The 19,148-nt window shown below is 41.2% G+C and overlaps 1 protein-coding gene across 1 annotated transcript in view; it reads left to right on the plus strand.

Annotated features, from left to right (window-relative positions):
* The window catches only part of LOC106581696 (nck-associated protein 5), a 157,725-nt gene that overhangs the window by 30,961 nt on the left and 107,616 nt on the right, over positions 1–19,148 (plus strand). Inside the window, exon 2 of the mRNA XM_014163934.3 lies at positions 7,683–7,802. Coding sequence (XP_014019409.2) covers positions 7,774–7,802 — 29 coding nt within the window. The 5' untranslated portion in view covers positions 7,683–7,773. The remainder of the gene's footprint in view (positions 1–7,682; positions 7,803–19,148) is intronic.

Here is a 19,148-nt window from a genome sequence, read left to right on the forward strand (position 1 = left end):
CACTGGAGTAATATGATCAAATTTTTGGGTTCTAGTCAGGATTCTAGCAGCCGTATTTAGCACTAACTGAAGTTTATTTAGTGCTTTATCCGGGTAGCCGGAAAGTAGAGCATTGCAGTAGTCCAGCCTAGAAGTAACAAAATCATGGATACATTTTTCTGCGTCATTTTTGGACAGAAAATTTCTGATTTTTGCAATGTTACGTAGATGGAAAAAAGCTGTCCTTGAAACAGTCTTGATATGTTCTTCAAAAGAGAGATCAGGGTCCAGAGTAACGCCGAGGTCCTTCACAGTTTTATTTGAGACGACTGTACAACCATCCAGATTAATTGTCAGATTCAACAGAAGATCTCTTTGTTTCTTGGGACCTAGAACAAGCATCTCTGTTTTGTCCGAGTTTAAAAGTAGAAAGTTTGCAGCCATCCACTTCTTTATGTCTGAAACACAGGCTTCTAGCGAGGGCAATTTTGGGGCTTCACCATGTTTCATTGAAATGTACAGCTGTGTGTCGTCCGCATAGCAGTGAAATTTAACATTATGTTTTCGAATGACATCCCCAAGAGGTAAAATATATAGTGAAAACAATAGTGGTCCTAAAACGGAACATTGAGGAACACCGAAATTTACAATTGATTTGTCAGAGGACAAACCATTCACAGAGACAAACTGATATCTTTCCGACAGATAAGATCTAAACCAGGCCAGAACTTGTCCATGTAGACCAATTTGGGTTTCCAATCTCTCCAAAAGAATGTGGTGATCGATGGTATCAAAAGCAGCACTAAGATCTAGGAGCACGAGGACAGATGCAGAGCCTCGGTCTGACGTCATTAAAAGGTCATTTACCACCTTCACAAGTGCAGTCTCAGTGCTATGATGGGGTCTAAAACCAGACTGAAGCGTTTCGTATACATTGTTTGTCTTCAGGAAGGCAGTGAGTTGCAGTGCAACAGCTTTTTCAAATTTTTTTGAGAGGAATGGAAGATTCGATATAGGCCGATAGTTTTTTATAATTTCTGGATCAAGATTCGGCTTTTTCAAGAGAGGCTTTATTACTGCCACTTTTAGTGAGCTTGGTACACATCCGGTGGATAGAGAGCCGTTTATTATGTTCAACATAGGAGGGCCAAGCACAGGAAGCAGCTCTTTCAGTAGTTTAGTTGGAATAGGGTCCAGTATGCAGCTTGAGGGTTTGGAGGCCATGATTATTTTCATCATTGCGTCAAGAGATATAGTACTAAAACACTTTAGTATCTCCCTTGATCCTAGGTCCTGGCAGAGTTGTGTAGACTCAGGACAATGGAGCTTTGGAGGAATACCCAGATTTAAAGAGGAGTCTGTAATTTGCTTTCTAATGATCATGATCTTTTCCTCAAAGAAGTTCATAAATTTATTACTGCTGAAGTGAAAGCCATCCTCCATTTGCGAAGGCTGCTTTTTAGTTAGCTTTGCGACAGTATCAAAAAGAAATTTCGGATTGTTCTTATTTTCCTCAATTAAGTTGGAAAAATAGGATGATCGAGCAGCAGTAAGGGCTCGTCGATACTGCACGGTACTGTCTTTCCAAGCTAGTCGGAAGACTTCCAGTTTGGTGTGGCGCCATTTCCGTTCCAATTTTCTGGAAGCTTGCTTCAGAGCTCGTGTATTTTCTGTATACCAGGGAGCTAGTTTCTTATGACAGATGTTTTTAGGGGTGCAACTGCATCTAGGGTATTGCGCAAGGTTAAATTGAGTTCCTCGGTTAGGTGGTTAACTGATTTTTGTCCTCTGACGTCCTTGGGTAGGCAGAGGCAGTCTGGAAGGGCATCAAGGAATCTTTGGGTTGTCTGAGAATTTATAGCACGACTTTTAATGCTCCTTGGTTGGGGTCTGAGCAGATTATTTGTTGCAATTGCAAACGTAATAAAATGGTGGTCCGATAGTCCAGGATTATGAGGAAAAACATTTAGATCCACAACATTTATTCCATGGGACAAGACTAGGTCCAGAGTATGACTGTGGCAGTGAGTAGGTCCAGAGACATGTTGGACAAAACCCACTGAGTCGATGATGGCTCCGAAAGCCTTTTGGAGTGGGTCTGTGGACTTTTCCATGTGAATGTTAAAGTCACCAAAAATTAGAATATTATCTGCTATGACTACAAGATCCGATAAGAATTCAGGGAACTCAGTGAGGAACACTGCATATGGCCCAGGAGGCCTGTAAACAGTAGCTATAAAAAGTGAGTGAGTAGGCTGCATAGATTTCATGACTAGAAGCTGAAAAGACGAAAACGTCATTGTTTTGTTTTTTTGTAAATTGAAATTTGCTATCGTAAATGTTAGCAACACCTCCGCCTTTGCCGGATGCACGGGGGGTATGGTCACTAGTGTAACCAGGGGGTGAGGCCTCATTTAACACAGTAAATTCATCAGGCTTAAGCCATGTTTCAGTCAGGCCAATCACATCAAGATTATTATCAGTGATTAGTTCATTGACTATAACTGCCTTGGAAGTGAGGGATCTAACATTAAGTAACCCAATTTTGAGATGTGAGGTATCACAATCTCTTTCAATAATGGCAGGAATGGAGGAGGTCTTTATACTAGTGAGATTGCTAAAGCGAACACCGCCATTTTTAATTTTGCCCAACCTAGATCGAGGCACAGACACGGTCTCAATGGGGAAAGTTGAGCTGACTACGCTGACTGTGCTAGTGGCAGACTCCACTAAGCTGGCAGGCTGGCTAACAGCCTGCTGCCTGGCCTGCACCCTATTTCATTGTGGAGCTAGAGGAGTTAGAGCCCTGTCTATGTTCGTAGATAAGATGAGAGCACCCCTCCAGCTAGGATGGAGTCCGTCACTCCTCAACAGGCCAGGCTTGGTCCTGTTTGTGGGTGAGTCCCAGAAAGAGGGCCAATTATCTACAAATTCTATCTTTTGGGAGGGGCAGAAAACAGTTTTCAACCAGCGATTGAGTTGTGAGACTCTGCTGTAGAGCTCATCACTCCCCCTAACTGGGAGGGGGCCAGAGACAATTAATCGATGCCGACACATCTTTCTAGCTGATTTACACGCTGAAGCTATGTTGCGCTTGGTGACCTCTGACTGTTTCATCCTAACATCGTTGGTGCCGACGTGGATAACAATATCTCTATACTCTCTACACTCGCCAGTTTTAGCTTTAGCCAGCACCGTCTTTAGATTAGCCTTAACGTCGGTAGCCCTGCCCCCTGGTAAACAGTGTATGATCGCTGGATGATTAGTTTTAAGTCTAATACTGCGGGTAATGGAGTCGCCAATGACTAGGGTTTTCAATTTGTCAGAGCTAATGGTGGGAGCCGTCGGCGTCTCAGACCCCACAACGGGAGGAGTAGAGACCAGAGAAGTCTCGGCCTCCGACTCCGACTCGCTTAATGGGGAGAACCGGTTGAAAGTTTCTGTCGGCTGAATAAGCGACACCGGTTGAGCATTCCTACAGCGTTTCCCTCCAGAAGCCATGAGAAAGATGTCCGGCTGCGGGGACCGTGCGAGGGGGTTTATACTAACCTTACTATCTGTACTTACTGGTGGCACAGACGCTGTTTCATCCTTTCCTACACTGAAATTACCCTTGCCTAACAATCGCGTCTGAAGCTGGGCTTGCAGCACAGCTATCCTTGCCGTAAGGCGATCGTTCTCCTGTATATTATAGGTACAACGACTGCATTTAGAAGGCATCATGTTAATGTTACTTAGCTTCGGCTGTTTGAAGTCCTGACGAACCATGTCCAGATAAAACCTCCGGGGTGAAAAAGTTGAATGAAAAAAGTTGAGTGAGGGAAAAACCAAAAATATACGGTAATGAAAAAGTAAAAAACCGTCAGGTAGCAAAGTAAGATCGGCAACAAAACGCACAGCAGCGTAAACAAGTCTGCAAGTTGTGACCGGAAACAGGCATAGGGGCACGCTCCTATGCGTCTGTATGTTGTTGTTTGTATGTGGATGTCTTGTATTGGGGAACAAAAATGAAGATACATTTTTTTTACAAATAATAAATAAAGGAAAATGTAAAAAGTATTTTCCGGATGTTGAAAATCTGTATTTCTCTAATGTACTGTACTGGTGCTGTGCAATCTTGTGAAACATAGATGTCTATGATTGGTTCAGATTTGGTCTATGTTTGGCCCAAATCAAGACCAGTCCGGATTTGAGCAAATCTGAACCTAACATAGACGTCTATGATTGGTTAGATATGATCAGGACTGGACCAAAATCCAACGTGGTTGGACGAGATTCCCTAAAAACATGCCACTTTGACAGAGCTACGACTTTTTTCGTAGCAGGTTAAGAGAACTTACGCAGCAGGTTGGGAGAATGAACGTAGTAGGTCAGGAGAATTAGGTTAAGGTTAGGAAAAGGGTTAGAGGAAATGCTCTCTTAACCTGCTATGAAATGTCACTTGTATCAAAGTGGTGTGTTTTTAGGGAGTCCCGACAGTGAACGTGGAAATTAAGTCCAGTCCGGACAGGAAAAAAAAAACGACATCCAAAAGACATTGGCGTAGGTTCCCTTTATGGGAAGTAGCCATTGACAAGTCAAAAACATTGGAGGTGAGTCTGGGTCGACAACCCTGGATGTTTAAATGTATTTATTTCCAAATGCTCAATCAGCCAACTTACTCACTATGAGAGTAGGAACAGGAACTGATATGTGCTTAATGTAAAGCAGCTGTTGATATTCATGCCCCTCCCCTCTTTAATGGGAGAATCAATATGTTTTACATAAATGTAAATAGTCATTTATACAAAGTAATAGTCAGGGCTTGGTTTCCCGTAAGTGCGTCGTTAAGGCATGTTTCGAAACTAATAGGTTCGAAAGAAAGGCAGTGCTGCTCTCAGATCAGCGTTCTCCATTCAAATCCTACCTTAACATTAGATACTGACGAAAGATCAGCTCCAAGAGAGAAATTATCACCTATGGCTGCAAATATTGAGGCAGCTTATTCTAATGCTTAGGCTATACATTAAATGTAATATTTGACACATCGTTGCACACATTTTGTTAGGCCCACACATCATGAAATTGAGGCAAAAATTATAGACAGTAGCCTATCATTTCAGCCGTTGGAAAAGCTCATTATTGTGAATAAAAGAGTGCCAAGGTGAGGGTTAAGGAGTAAGGGTGAGACTTGACTTGTGCAGGGTTGATACTTTACTAGGGCTGTGTTGAAGATTGAGAAGGATGAATGAGGACGTTTCTAATATGTATTCCGTACGTTTGCTTGTTTCGAACAGCTTTGGATACATTGTTTCCCTTATAATGTTCAAATGTAAATGTATTCCATTTTGGAATGAAACAAAAATGGCAGCCTAAAGTTCCAGAACCTGAAATTATAGTCCAACACATTGCTCTTAGACTGATTGACAGATTAGAGTAGCCTAAAAATGGCAAATTAAAGAGTAAGTTGGTGTTTCTCATAGTAGACTGATGTTCATGCTGGGAATTTTACATAGACTAAAGAAAATTAAACCTAGTATTTCTATCAGTGGAGGCTGCTGAGGGGAGAACAGCTCATAATAATGGCCGAAACGTAAGCCTTGGGAAAATAGTGTCACAAGCATGGGAGCCTATCTGTTTTCAAAGTAGTAGGGTAGGCCTACGCTCATATGACTTTGTTTGAACTCTGTGCTGCTTGTTATTGAACTTCTAGGCCTGTTAACAAAACTCTCAAAACTTCAGTTTAGAAAAGTATGAGCAACTCTGAATGAAGAATAGCCCAACAGCATCTTGATGTTGCTTTGATGGATGCTGTAAAAAATAATAATAAGGAAAAATACTGTAGCCAACATCAGGTGGAGTGAATCGCATACAAATTAGGCATATTCTTTAAAAACAAATATTAGATGAATTATGGTTACGAAACGCGTCATTCATCAGTGATTTGTCTTGTAACTTATTATCTGCTCTACACAGTTATTTTCACAGGAAATAGTTTGGTTGGTACACTCTTAGGGAAAAAAGGTGCTATCTAGAACTTAAAACGTTTTTTCGGCTGTCCATAGAACCCAAAATATTTCTACCTGGAACCAAAAAGGGTTCTCTTATGTGGACAGCTGGAGAACCCTTTCTGGAACCTAGACATGTTTTTCCGATAAAACGTCCTTTGCCAGACTAATTTTGCTGGCAGATACAACTCTTATTTTAAGATATGGCCACATCTGCATTCCTCCCTAAAGGCATTTTTCCAAATGTCATGAGTTGGGATGTAGTCATTTTTTATTTTTTATTTTATTTCACCTTTATTTAACCAGGTAGGCCAGTTGAGAACAAGTTCTCATTTACAACTGCGACCTGGCCAAGATAAAGCAAAGCAGTGCGACCAAACAACAACACAGTTACACATTGAATAAACAAACGTACAGTCAATAACACAATAGCCACTTTAAACAATGCCACTTCATATAATGTTTACATACCCTACATTACTCATCTCATATGTATATACTGTACTCTATACCATCTGCTGCATCTTGCCTATGCCGTTCGGCCATCACTCATTCATATATTTTTATGTACATATTCTTATTCATTCCTTTACACTTGTGTGTATAAGGTAGCTGTTGTGAAATTGTTAGGTTAGATTACTTGTTAGATATTACTGCATGGTCGGAACTAGAAGCACAAGCATTTTGCTACACTCGCATTATCTGCTAACCATGTGTATGTGACAAATACAATTTGATTTGATTTGACAATAAAAAAGTATATATACAGTGTGTGCAAATGAGGTAAGATTAGGGAGGTAAGGCAATAAATAGGCTATAGTGGCGAAATAAAATAAATAATTTAGCAATTAAACACTTGAGTGATAGATGTGCAGAAGATGAACGTGCAAGTAGAAATACTGGCGTGCAAAGGAGCTAAAAAAAAAAATAACGATATGGGGTTGAGGTAGTTGGATAGCTATTTACAGATGGGCTATGTACAGGTGCAATGATCTGTAAGCTGCTCTGACAGCTGATGCTTAAAGTTAGTAAGGGAGATATGAGTCTCCAGCTTTAGTGATTTTTGAAATTTGTTCCGGTCATTGGCAGCATAGAACTGGAAGGAAAGGCGACCAAAGGAGGAATTGGCTTTGAGGATGACCAGTGAAATATAGTATATGGGGCTTTGGTGGGTAGTATATTGGGCTTTGGTGACAAAACGGATGGCACCGTGATAGACTGCATCCAATTTGCTGAGTAGAGTGTTGGAGGCTATTTTGTAAATGACATCGTCGAAGTCAAGGATCGGTAGGATAGTCACTTTTATGAGGGTATGTTTGGCAGCATGAGTGAAGGATGCTTTGTTGCGAAATAGGAAGCCGATTCTAGATTTAATTTTGGATTGGAGATACTTAATGTGAGTCTGGAAGGAGAGTTTACTGTCTAACCAGTCACCTAGGTATTTGTAGTTGTCCACATATTCTAAGTCAGAACCGTCCAGAGTAGTGATGCTAGACGGGCGGGCAGGTGCGGGCAGCGATCGGTTGAAGAGCATGCATTTAGTTTTACTTGTCATACCTTCAACCTGTAAACTATGGGGCTTTTACACATATTTGTGGAGTTCATCTACAGTATCAACAGTAGTTTTTTTCTTATGTTGGTGAAAAAAGTGAACATATATAGCCTACTATATTTTTTCATTGTATTAAATTATTATGCTATTCATTCCTCTTATAGCCTGAGCGATCTGAAAGCCTAGCCGGAGAACAAACAACATCTGGGCGTGGGGAGAGAGGAGAAGGACGAGGCTCAGCAAGGATATTAGCAGATGGTGTCACTGCAACAACACTTCGTCAGGTACTGTAACGCAACTTCATTTCCACCCACTCCACCTTAGGGAGCCATGCAGCATATATGTAAACCAATGCCAGGGGGGAAATGTCTCCCCTATACAAAGCAGTTAAATGATTTCCCTTCCCTAATGTGTGAGGGAATTACGCCTATAACTTATAGATGCAATATGGCAACTGGCTTCCCTGTGGCTCAGTTGGTAGAGCATGGTGTTTGCAACGCCAGCATGGTGTGTGCAACGCCAGGGGTGTGGGTTCGATTCCCACGGGGGGCCAGTACAAAAAAGAAATGTATGCACTCACTACTGTAAGTCGCTCTGGATAAGAGCGTCAGCTAAATGATTATAATGTATAATGTAATGTAACTCAAACCACACCTCACCAAACCCCAAAGCACCATAACAAGCTTACATCCATGACATTTACTGGTATGTTTGAGGAATTTCAGGTGGAAAAGATTGGAAGAATGGTACCGGAGGGGATGGCTGCCATTTTACGGGCTCCTAACCAATTGTGTTATTTTGTGTGTTTTTTTCGCATTGTTTGAAACTTATTTTGTACATAATGTTGATGCTACCGTCTCTCATGAATGTAAAGAGCTTCTGGATATCAGAACAGCGATTACTCACCTGACTGGCCGAATTGTTTTCTTTAATGAGTCTGACAAGGCTCAAATCCCCGTAATTCACATGAAGAAAAGAAAGAGGACGCAGATCAGGGTGCCTTGTGAGTATTCGTCGGCAAGTGGGTAACCCGCCTCTACTATCTGTTCTATTGGCCAACATGCAATCACTGGAGAATAAACTGGATGAGCTCTGTTCGAGACTATCTTACCAACGGGACATTAAAAACTGTATTACCTTGCGTTTCACCGAGTTGTGGCGGAACGACCACACGGAAAATATACAGTTGGCTGGGTTTTCCCTGCATCGACAGGACATAACAACAACATCCGGTAAGACGAGGGGTCGGGGTGTGTGTCTATTTGTCAATAACAGCTGGTGCGTGATGTCTAATATTAAGGTAGTCTCGAGGTATTGCTCATGGTAAGATGTAGACCACACTATCTACCAAGATAGTTTTCATCTATATTTTTTGTATATGTCTACTTACCACCACAAACCAACGCTTGCACTAAAGACCGCACTCAACGAGCTGTTTAATGCCATAAGCAAACAAGAAAATGTTCATCCAGAAGCAGGTTCTCCTAGTGGCCGGGGACTTTAATTCAGGCAAATTTAAATCTGTTTTTATCTCATTTCTACCTGCATGTAACATGTGCAACCAGAGGAAAAAAAACGCTAGAACACCTTTACTCCACATACAGAGACGTGTACAAAACTCTCCCTTGCCCTCCATTTGGCAAATCTGACCATAATTCTATCCTCCTGATTCCTGCTTACAAGCAAAAACTAAAGCAGGAAGTACCAGTGACTCGCTCAATATAGAAGTGGTCAGATGACGTGGTACATGCTATGCTACAGGACTGTTTTTCTAGCACAGAATGGAATATGTCCTGGGATTCATCCAATGGCATTGAGGAGTATAACACCTCAGTCACCAGCTTCATCAATAAGTGCATCGATGACGTCATCCCTACAGTGGCCGTACGTACAACTAGAAGCCATGGATTACAGGCAACATCCGCACCGTGCTAAAGGATAGAGCTGCTGCTTTCTTATAAGCGTCTGAACACTAATCCGGACGCTTATAAGAAATCCCGCTTTGCCCTCAGACGAACCATCAAACAGGCAAAGTGTCAATACAGGACTAATATTGAATCCTACTACACTGGCTCTGATGCTCGTCGGATGTGGCAGGGCTTGTAAACTATTATGGACTACAAAGGGAAACCCAGCCACAAGCTGCCCAGTGATACAAGCCTACCAGACAGGCTAAATGCCTTTTAATGCTCACTTCGAGGCAAGCAACACTGAAGCATGCATGAGAACACCAGCTGTTTTGGACGACTATGCGATCACGCCCTCTGTAGCCGATGTGAGCAAGACCTTTAAACAGGTCAACATTCACAAGGCCGTGGGGCCAAACGGATTACCAGGACATGTACTCAGAGCCAAATGACAAGCGTCTTCACTGACATTTTCAACCTCTCCCTGACTGAGTCTGTAACACCTACATGTTTCAAGCAGACCACCATAGTCCATGTGCCCAAGAAAGCGAAGGTAACCTGCCTAAATGACTACTGCCCCATAGCACTCACGTCATGGAGTGCTTTGAAAGGCTGGTCATGGCTCACATCAACACCATCATTACTGTAAACCCTAGACCCACTCCAATTTGCATACCGCCCCAACAGATCCACAGATGATGCAATCTCAATCGCAATCCACACTGCCCTTTCGCACCTGGACAAAATAAACACCTATGTGAGAATGGTGTTCATTGACTACAGCTTCAACACCATAGTGCCCACAGCTAACCACTAAGCTAAGGACCCTGGGACTTAACACCTCCCTCTAGGGTAAGCAACAATACATCTGCAAAGCTGATCCTCAACACGGGGGCCCCTCAGGGGTGCATGCTTAGTCCCCTCCTCTACTCCCTGTTCACCCACGACTGCATGGCCAAGCACGACTCCAACACCATTAAGTTTGCTGACGATACAAGAGTGGTAGGCCTGATCACCGACAACAATGAGACATCCTATAGGGAGGTCAGAGACCTGTCAGTGTGGTGCCAGGACAACAACCTCTCCCTCAACGTGAGTAAGACAAAGGAGCTGATCGTGGACTACAGGAAAAGGAGGGCTGAACAGGCCCCCATTCACATCGACGGGCTGTAGTGTAGCAGGTCGAGAGTTTCAAGTTCCTTAGAGTCCACATCACCAACAAACTATCATGGTCCAAACACACCAAGACAGTCGTGAAGAGGGCACGACAACACATTTTCCCCCTCAGGAGACTGAAAAGATTTGGCATGGGTCCCGAGATCCTCAAAGTTCTACAGCTGCACCATCGACAGCATCCTGACTGGTTGCATCACTGCCTGGTATGGCAACTGCTCAGCATCCGACCGTAAGGCGCTACAAAAGGTAGTGTGTACAGCCCTGTACATCACTGGGGCCATTCTTCCTGACATCCATGACCTATATACTAGGTGGTGTTAGAGGAAGGCCCATAGAATTGTAAAAGACTCCAGTCACCTAAGTCATAGACTGTTCCCTCTGCTACTGCACAGCAAGCGGTACCAGAACGCCAAGTCTAGGTCCAAAAGGCTCCTTAACAGCTTCTACCTCCAAGCCATAAGACTGCTGAACAAGTAATCAAATGGCCACCTGGACTATTTGAATTAACCTCCCCGTGTTTTTACACTGCTGCTACTCACTATTTATTATCTATGCATAGTCCCTTTACCCCTACCTACATGTACAAATGACCCAGACTAACCTGTACCCCTGCACATTGACTTAGTATTTTTATATGTTTACTTTATTTTATTTTAGTAAATATTTTCTTAAAACTGCATTGTTGGTTAAGGGCTTGTAAGTATGCATTTCACTGTAAGGTCTAATACACCTGTTGTATTCGGCGCATGTGACAAATAAAAATTGATTTGAATGGGCAAGACAAAATATTTAAGTGCCTTTGAACGGGGTATTGTAGTAGGTGCCAGGCGCACCGGTTTGAATGTGTCAAAAACTGCAACGCTGCTGGGTTTTTCACGCTCAACAGTTTGGATGGTGGACCATTCTTGATACAAAGGACCTCCAGCCAATTGACACAACTGTGGGAAGCATTGGAGTCAACATGGGCCAGTATCCCTGTGGAACGCTTTTGGCTCCTTGTATTCCATGCCCCGACTAATTTAGGCTGTTCTGAGGGCAGAAGGGGTGCAACTCAATATTAGGAATGTATTCCTAATGTTTTGTACTCTCAAGTGTATATCTCGGTGTGCCCGATGCTGCCCCTCATCCCTGATTCTCTGCTGGGCGTTCAATATGAAGAGTGTCTAGTGTGGTCTCAATAAAATTATCCATAGCCTATACTATAGGCTACAAGAACAGCATGCTCAGAGAAGAACAGGGCAAATTTATATTTACAAGGAAATGTACTTCTTTCCCAGGTTTTTGCGCTGCAATGGATAGGCTATCACAATCATGGAGCCTTGGGCTGCCCAGCTCTTGCTGATGTAAACTATTTTGTCTTGCCTAACCAATGACTGTACTGTGTACAATGGCACTTCAAGAGGCGAGTCAAAGGCTTCTTCCAGGAAAAAAATGAAATGTCCCAAAAATTCAATATCTGTGTGTGCGGACTATGCCTACTGATGTCCTGCTCAGTTTGAAAGGGAGAGTGTGAAGATGAAAAGGAGGACCAAAGGTTAGCTTGCTACTGCTATAATTGTTTTTAAAACAATATGTTTCGTTTCCCACAATGAAGCTATTTATCAGAGTTATTGACCTCACAATAAGCCATATTCAAGCAATTTACATAACTTGTATTACTATAAAGCATCAGCCGCAGAGATGGACAGCGCAAGGGTGCTGAAGTTAGGCTAATTCGAGAAGGCCTAATTCATTTAAACAGTCTTCATTTCAATTTGACTTTAGGCTACTAACTACAAGAGGGCTTTGTGTTGGAGTGTACAGTATTTCTTCCTATTCAATAAATAAGAGGTAGGTCTTCCTGTTTGACAGAAATGTATAGTCTACTATCCATAGATTTGTCAGCCAATTCCTTCAGTCACCATACACTTCTTAAATATCTTGGTGTCAGTGAAGGGCTTGGTGTGTTAAGTTCAAATCAGGGCTCGAACTGAAGGGGTATGTGAGGGTATTGTGACTTTTGTTAAAGAACATTGATAAATCTATAGGCCTACCGCTTGTTAGCTTAAGATTTCTTTTTTTAAGCTTGGCATTTAAGAAATAAATTGTGATGCATTTGTGACACGCTACAGGGTGGCAGGAGCACTCAGCATCTCAACAACACATCAACAACAGCATTTCAACAACATGTCTATACTTTTCTTATTTAGGCTGTATAAAATGATCTGTAAAAAAACATGACTTACAATTAAATAATATTGAAACGAAAATGCCTTATTAGGCTATACAGTCATTCTACATTGCCTTTGGTTTAAGGATCATGCGGTGAGCTATGCATGCCTAGTTTGTTAATTTAGCCTAGAAGATGCCTTTACAGTATATTCCTATGCCCTAATCACAGTCAACACAAATCTATTTTGTAACAACAATAGCATGGAATCAATCAATCAAATGTATTTATAAAGCCCTACAGCTGATGTCACAAAGTGCTGTACAGAAACCCAGCCTAAAACCCCAAACAGCAAGCAATGCAGGTGTAGAAGCACGGTGGCTAGGAAAAACTCCCTAGAAAGGCCAGAACCTAGGAAGAAACCTAGAGAGGAACAAGGCTATGAGGGGTGGCCAGTCCTCTTCTGGCTGTGCCGGGTGGAGATTATAACAGAACCAAGATGTTCAAATGTTCATAGATGACCAGCAGGGTCAAATAATAATAATCACAGTGGTTGTCGAGGATGCAACAGGTCAGCACCTCAGGAGTAAATGTCAGTTGACTTTTCATAGCCAATCATTCAGAGTATCTCTACCGCTCCTGCTGTCTCTAGAGAGTTGAAAACAGCAGGTCTGGGACAGGTAGCATGTCCGATGAACAGGTCAGTGTTCCATAGCCAATCATTCAGAGTATCTCTACTGCTCCTGCTGTCTCCAGAGAGTTGAAAACAGCAGGTCTGGGACAGGTAGCATGTCCGGTGAACAGGTCAGGGTTCCATAGCCATAGGCAGAACAGTTGAAACTGGAGCAGCAGCACGGCCAGGTGGACTGGGGACAGCAAGGAGTCATCAGGCCAGGTAGTCCTGAGGCATGGTCCTAGGTCCTCCTCCCCAAGATGCTCAAATGTTAATAGATGACCAGCAGGGTCAAATAATAATAATCACAGTGGTTGTCGAGGGTGCAACAGGTCAGCACCTCAGGAGTAAATGTCAGTTGACATTTCATAGCCAATCATTCAGAGTATCTCTACCGCTCCTGCTGTCTCCAGAGAGTTGAAAACAGCAGGTCTGGGACAGGTAGAATTTCCGGTGAACAGGTCAGGGTTCCATAGCCAATCATTCAGAGTATCTCTACCGCTCCTGCTGTCTCCAGAGAGTTGAAAACAGCAGGTCTGGGACAGGTAGCATGTCCGGTGAACAGGTCAGGGTTCCATAGCCATAGGCAGAACAGTTGAGACTGGAGCAGCAGCACGGCCAGGTGGACTGGGGACAGCAAGGAGTCATCAGGCCAGGTAGTCCTGAGGCATGGTCCTCCGAGAGAGAGAAAGAAAGAACGAAAGAGAGAACGAGAGAAGGAGAGAAAGAGAGAGAATTAGAGAGAGCATACTTAAATTCACACAGGACACCGGATAAGACCAGAGAAATTCTCCAGATATAACAGACTGACCCTAGCCCCTCGACACATAAACTACTGTAGCATAAATACAGGAGGGGTCAGGAGACACTGTTGCCCTGTTCGACGATACCCCCGGACAGGGCCAAAGAGGCAGGATATAACATTATGATATGCAGCTGCTGTGTTAAAAAACAAATGGCTTTTTCTCTAATTCATTTATGATACTTCAGTTGGTTCTGTTGCGCCACATTTTTTACAGTCAATACGTTGTGTATTGACTGTAAAAAATTGAGCGCACTGTTCCAAACTTAGACTATGTATAGAAATAAAAATATATACGGTGCTGCAGCATGCACCCATTCTTTGTCATGCTCTGTTGTGGTATTTAAAAAATATATTCTGCTTGTCTCCAGTCATGTAAAATGCATGAAATGCGTTTATAAAAAATGTTAGTTTCTCAGACCGGAAATAAGATGATAGATTCATGCAGTGCTTTTATTATAATGGAGATCTTTTCACGTCTACCCTTGTCCGGGGTCGTCTGCGAATCCACAAACTTCTGACTACTTTGCCATGTAATGCTTACAAAACAATGAACAGTTTCTAAAACTGCATAGGCCTATCTAAGGCTCTGGTCTGTCCTAGGAGTGAGGGTAAATGGTAGGCATGTTCTCTGCTATCGACTTTATGTTTTAATTATTATTTTGGGTCTAGAGAACGGTCGCTTGTTTTTTTCAAGGGTTCAGGGAGGGTCGGGTAAAATTATAGGGAGGGCCATCCATTTTGATTTCAGAGGTCCGATTTTCTCCTGGTATCAGTCATTATAAATAACGTAAGCTACGTAAGCTACAACATATGTGAAATGAAAAAAAATCAGAGTTTGCAAGTCTTTTGATAATTGACGTTATTAAAGGTAAAAAATAACCGAATTTGTATGACTAGTTTTTTTCTTCACATTTACATTTTAGCAGACGATCTCATCCAGAGGAGCAATTAGGGTTAAGTATCTTGCTCAACGGCATATTGGCAGATTGTTAACTAGTTAGCTCAGGGAATCGAACCAGCAACATATTGGTTACCGGTGCAATGCTCTTAAACCTCTAGGCTACCTGCCATCCTAATAATCAAGAAATAATTCAGTAGTTTGACAACCCTGTTTGTAAGCTTATAAATTATATCAAACTCAATCGTTTATCTTTTCCAGTGATGAAGACATGGATGTCTCACAGCATGGTGTGGTATGTAGAATGGATCAACTTTGAACACCTCTATCTTATAAATGTTTTGACATTCAGGTCCAAACGATAACTTTATGACCACTTCTACCATGAGCAAATATGTAGTTTAATTCAAATTTAAAAGGGGTGCGGTCAATGAGTTATTGAAATCAAATGGAACAATCCCATGGCAACCTATACAGACGTCAGACAAGGTAACCCAACCCAAACACCGTCATAACCTATTCAACCATGACCAACATATCTTTTTTTTAAAATCTTTTTACCTTTATTTAACTAGGCAAGTCAGTTAAGAACAAATTCTTATTTTCAATGACAGCCTAGGAACAGTGGGTTAACTGCCTTGTTCAGGTGCAGAACAGTAGATTTTTACCTTGTCAGCTCGGGGATTTGATCTTGCATCCTTTCATTTACAAGTCCAACGCTCTAACCACTAGGCTACCTGCCACCCCATCATGTTGATATTCCACCTCAATATCAAACTGTCTATCACCACAATAAATCTATGTTATATGAAGCCACCCGCTGGGAACACACTGGTTGAATCAACGTTGTTTCCAAGTAATTTCAATGAAATTATGTTGAATCAACGTGGACAAGACATTTTTCAATGAACAACAAAGCCAGGTGTGAACACTTCTCCAAAACGTAATATGAAGTGTTAACCATTTGCAAAAAGCCGGCACTGCATTTATTTTATATCGTTCGCCTTCTCAGTGCGTTAGAAGGGAAAATAAGGCTGCTGTTGCTGCATTCTGTCCTACCAACTATTAGACCAGTGACAAGCATGCATGCTCCAAGGGTCCAATCCCATCTACATGTGCTAAGCGAGGTGTGAGATTAGGCTCAAATTATTTATGTCTGTAAGTTAACTCACTCCTGTTGAGCTCAAGATATTACACACATCAATCAGAAGCTTGCCACTGAGTAAAACCAAACCAAAAGTTATTATTATTATCACAAATTATTCTGTCATTGTAAGTAGTAGAGGAAAGTGGAATGATGTGTAGGCCTACAATGTAAACTGACATTAATTGTATGACCTATCAGTGACAAGCATATCATCAGGTGGATGTGGAGAATTAAAAAGTAGCCTTAGTAATTTAGGTAGAGCGTATAATACCCATTTAACCTATAGGGCCAAGTGACACATGATTTTAAATGGCTTTGAATGGACAACTTCAACATAAGGGGGTAACATAATTATATTGTAAATTGTATTTCTTCACACAATAGTGTTTATTGAGTAATTCTTCCCAAATGCATAACATTTCTCAGATGGTGTATGATACTCCACAGTAGAGCTTGTCGGTTTGAGCAATGTTGGTGATTTCAAAGCATGGAAAATGTAATATTTTATAAAGCACATCCAACCAACACATTCACTATTTTACATTCACATTCACTATCTTCATGGCACTTGCTCCTCTGAACATGAACATCATATGGTGTGTGTGAGAGAGATGTTTATGCTCCTTTTTAAATGATTTAATTTGGATTCATTGTTATGATTGTAGAGTACTAATGATTCAAGTATTTTAAATGGAGTGAGTAGAAATTCCAGGGAAATTAAAGTTCCGTCCATAATTGTATTTATATAAAAAAATACAGCATTAAAGAATTACATTTCAGTCACTAATGCATAATACAAATTTAAAAACTGATCTGGAAATAAATTCTGAATAACATTTGGGATGTTGTAAAGCACTGTTACACTCCCATTGACATTAAACAATAAATATTATGACAGAACCAGAAAATCAATTAAAGCAAATGCAATATGAGGTTGTGCTAATTAGCATTGGGCCATATTTCATCAGTCAGATGGAAGTGAAACTCATAAGCTATGAACAGTGGAGAAAATCTGTTGCGTTTGAGTTTTAGAACACCACTCATTCAAGGGTTTTTCTTTATTTGTACTATTTTCTACATTGTGGAATAATAGTGAAGACATCAAAACTAATAAATAACACATATGGAATCATGTAGTAACCAAAAAAGTGTTAAACAATCAAACGATATTTTATATTTGAGATTCTTCAAATAGCCACCCTTTGCCTTGATTACAGCTTTGCACAATCTTGGCATTCTCTCAACCAGCTTCATGAGGTAGTCACCTGGAATGCATTTCAATTAACAGGTGTGCCTTCTTAAAAGTTGATTTGTGGAATTTCTATCCTTCTTAATAAGGCTAGGCGTCCCGCTAGCGGGACACCTGTCGACAACATCCGGTGAAATTGGAGGGCACGCAATTCAAATGAATAATTGTAATATTAAACATTTATGAACATACACGTATCTTATATCGTTTGCAAACTTAAATTCTTGTTAATCTAACTGCATTGCCCAATTTATAACAGGCTTTACAGCAAAAGCATACCATGCGATTGTTTGAGGACAGCGCCCCACATCAACACATTTTTCAACCAGCACAGGCTTCATAAAATCACAAATAGCGACTAAATAAATCGCTTAACTTATGAAAATCTTCCTCTGTTTGCAATCACAAGGGTCCCAGCTACAACATGAATGTTTTTTTTTTTAGATAAAATCCTTCTTTATATCCAAAAAAGTCAGTTTAGTTGGCACCATCGATTTCAGTAATCCACTCATTCAACATGCAGACAAAGGAGTCCAAAAAGCTACCGCTAAACTTTGTTCAAACAAGTCAAACTACGTTTCTATGTAATCCTCAGGTATCCTAAAATGTAAATAAACTATAATATTTCATACGGAAAGAAGTATGTTCAATAGAAAAGTACAATTATTAAGCACATCCTCTTCATCGCGTGCCAACAGACTGATATTGTACCGGGACTCTCAAAAACTCAAAATTCTTGCTCGTTTTTTAAGAAACAAGCCTAAAACAATGAACAAATACTGTTGACATCTAGTGGAAGCCATAGGAATTGTAATCTGTGAGCTGAAATTACATAGAATCCATAGCTTTCCATTATAAGAGCCTGGGAGCTAATCAGAAAACAAATTCCCGGATGGTTTTTCTTTGGATTTTTGCCTGCCATATCAATTGTGTTATAGTCTCATACATTATTTTAACATTTCTACAAACTTCAAAATGTTTTCTATCCAATTCTACCAATGATGTGCTTATCCTGGCTTCTGGGCCTGAGTAACAGGCAGTTTAATTGACGTGGAAATTCAGAAAAAGTTCTTAATGTGTTTGAGCCAATCAGTTGTGTTGTGACAAGGTAGGGTGGGGTATACAGATGATAGCCCTATTTGGTAAAAGACCAAGTCCATATTATAGCAAGAACAGCTCAAATAAGCAAAGAGAAATGACTGTCCATCCTTACCTTAAGACATGGTCAGTCAATATGGGACATTTCAAGAACTTTGAACGTTTCTTCAAGTGCAGTCCTAAAAACCATAATGCGTTATGATGAAACTGGCTGTCATGAGGACCACCAGAGGAATAGAAGACCCACAGTTATTTCTGCTGTAGAGGATACGTTCTTTAGAGTTACCAGCCTCAGAAATCGCACCCCAAATAAATGCTTCACAGAGTTCAAGTAACGGACACATCTCAATATCAACTGTTCAGAGGAGACTGTGTGAATCAGGCCTTCGTGGTTGAATTGCTGCAAAGAAACCACTATTAAAGGACATCAATAATAAGAAGAGACTTGCTTGGGCCAAGAAACACAAGCAATGGACAATAGACTGGCGGAAATTTGTCCTTTGGTCTGGTGTCTTTGTGTGGGTGAAC

The sequence above is a fragment of the Salmo salar genome, chromosome 21 (assembly GCF_965601325.2).
Source record: "Salmo salar chromosome 21, fSalSal1, whole genome shotgun sequence".
NCBI lineage: Eukaryota > Metazoa > Chordata > Actinopteri > Salmoniformes > Salmonidae > Salmo > Salmo salar.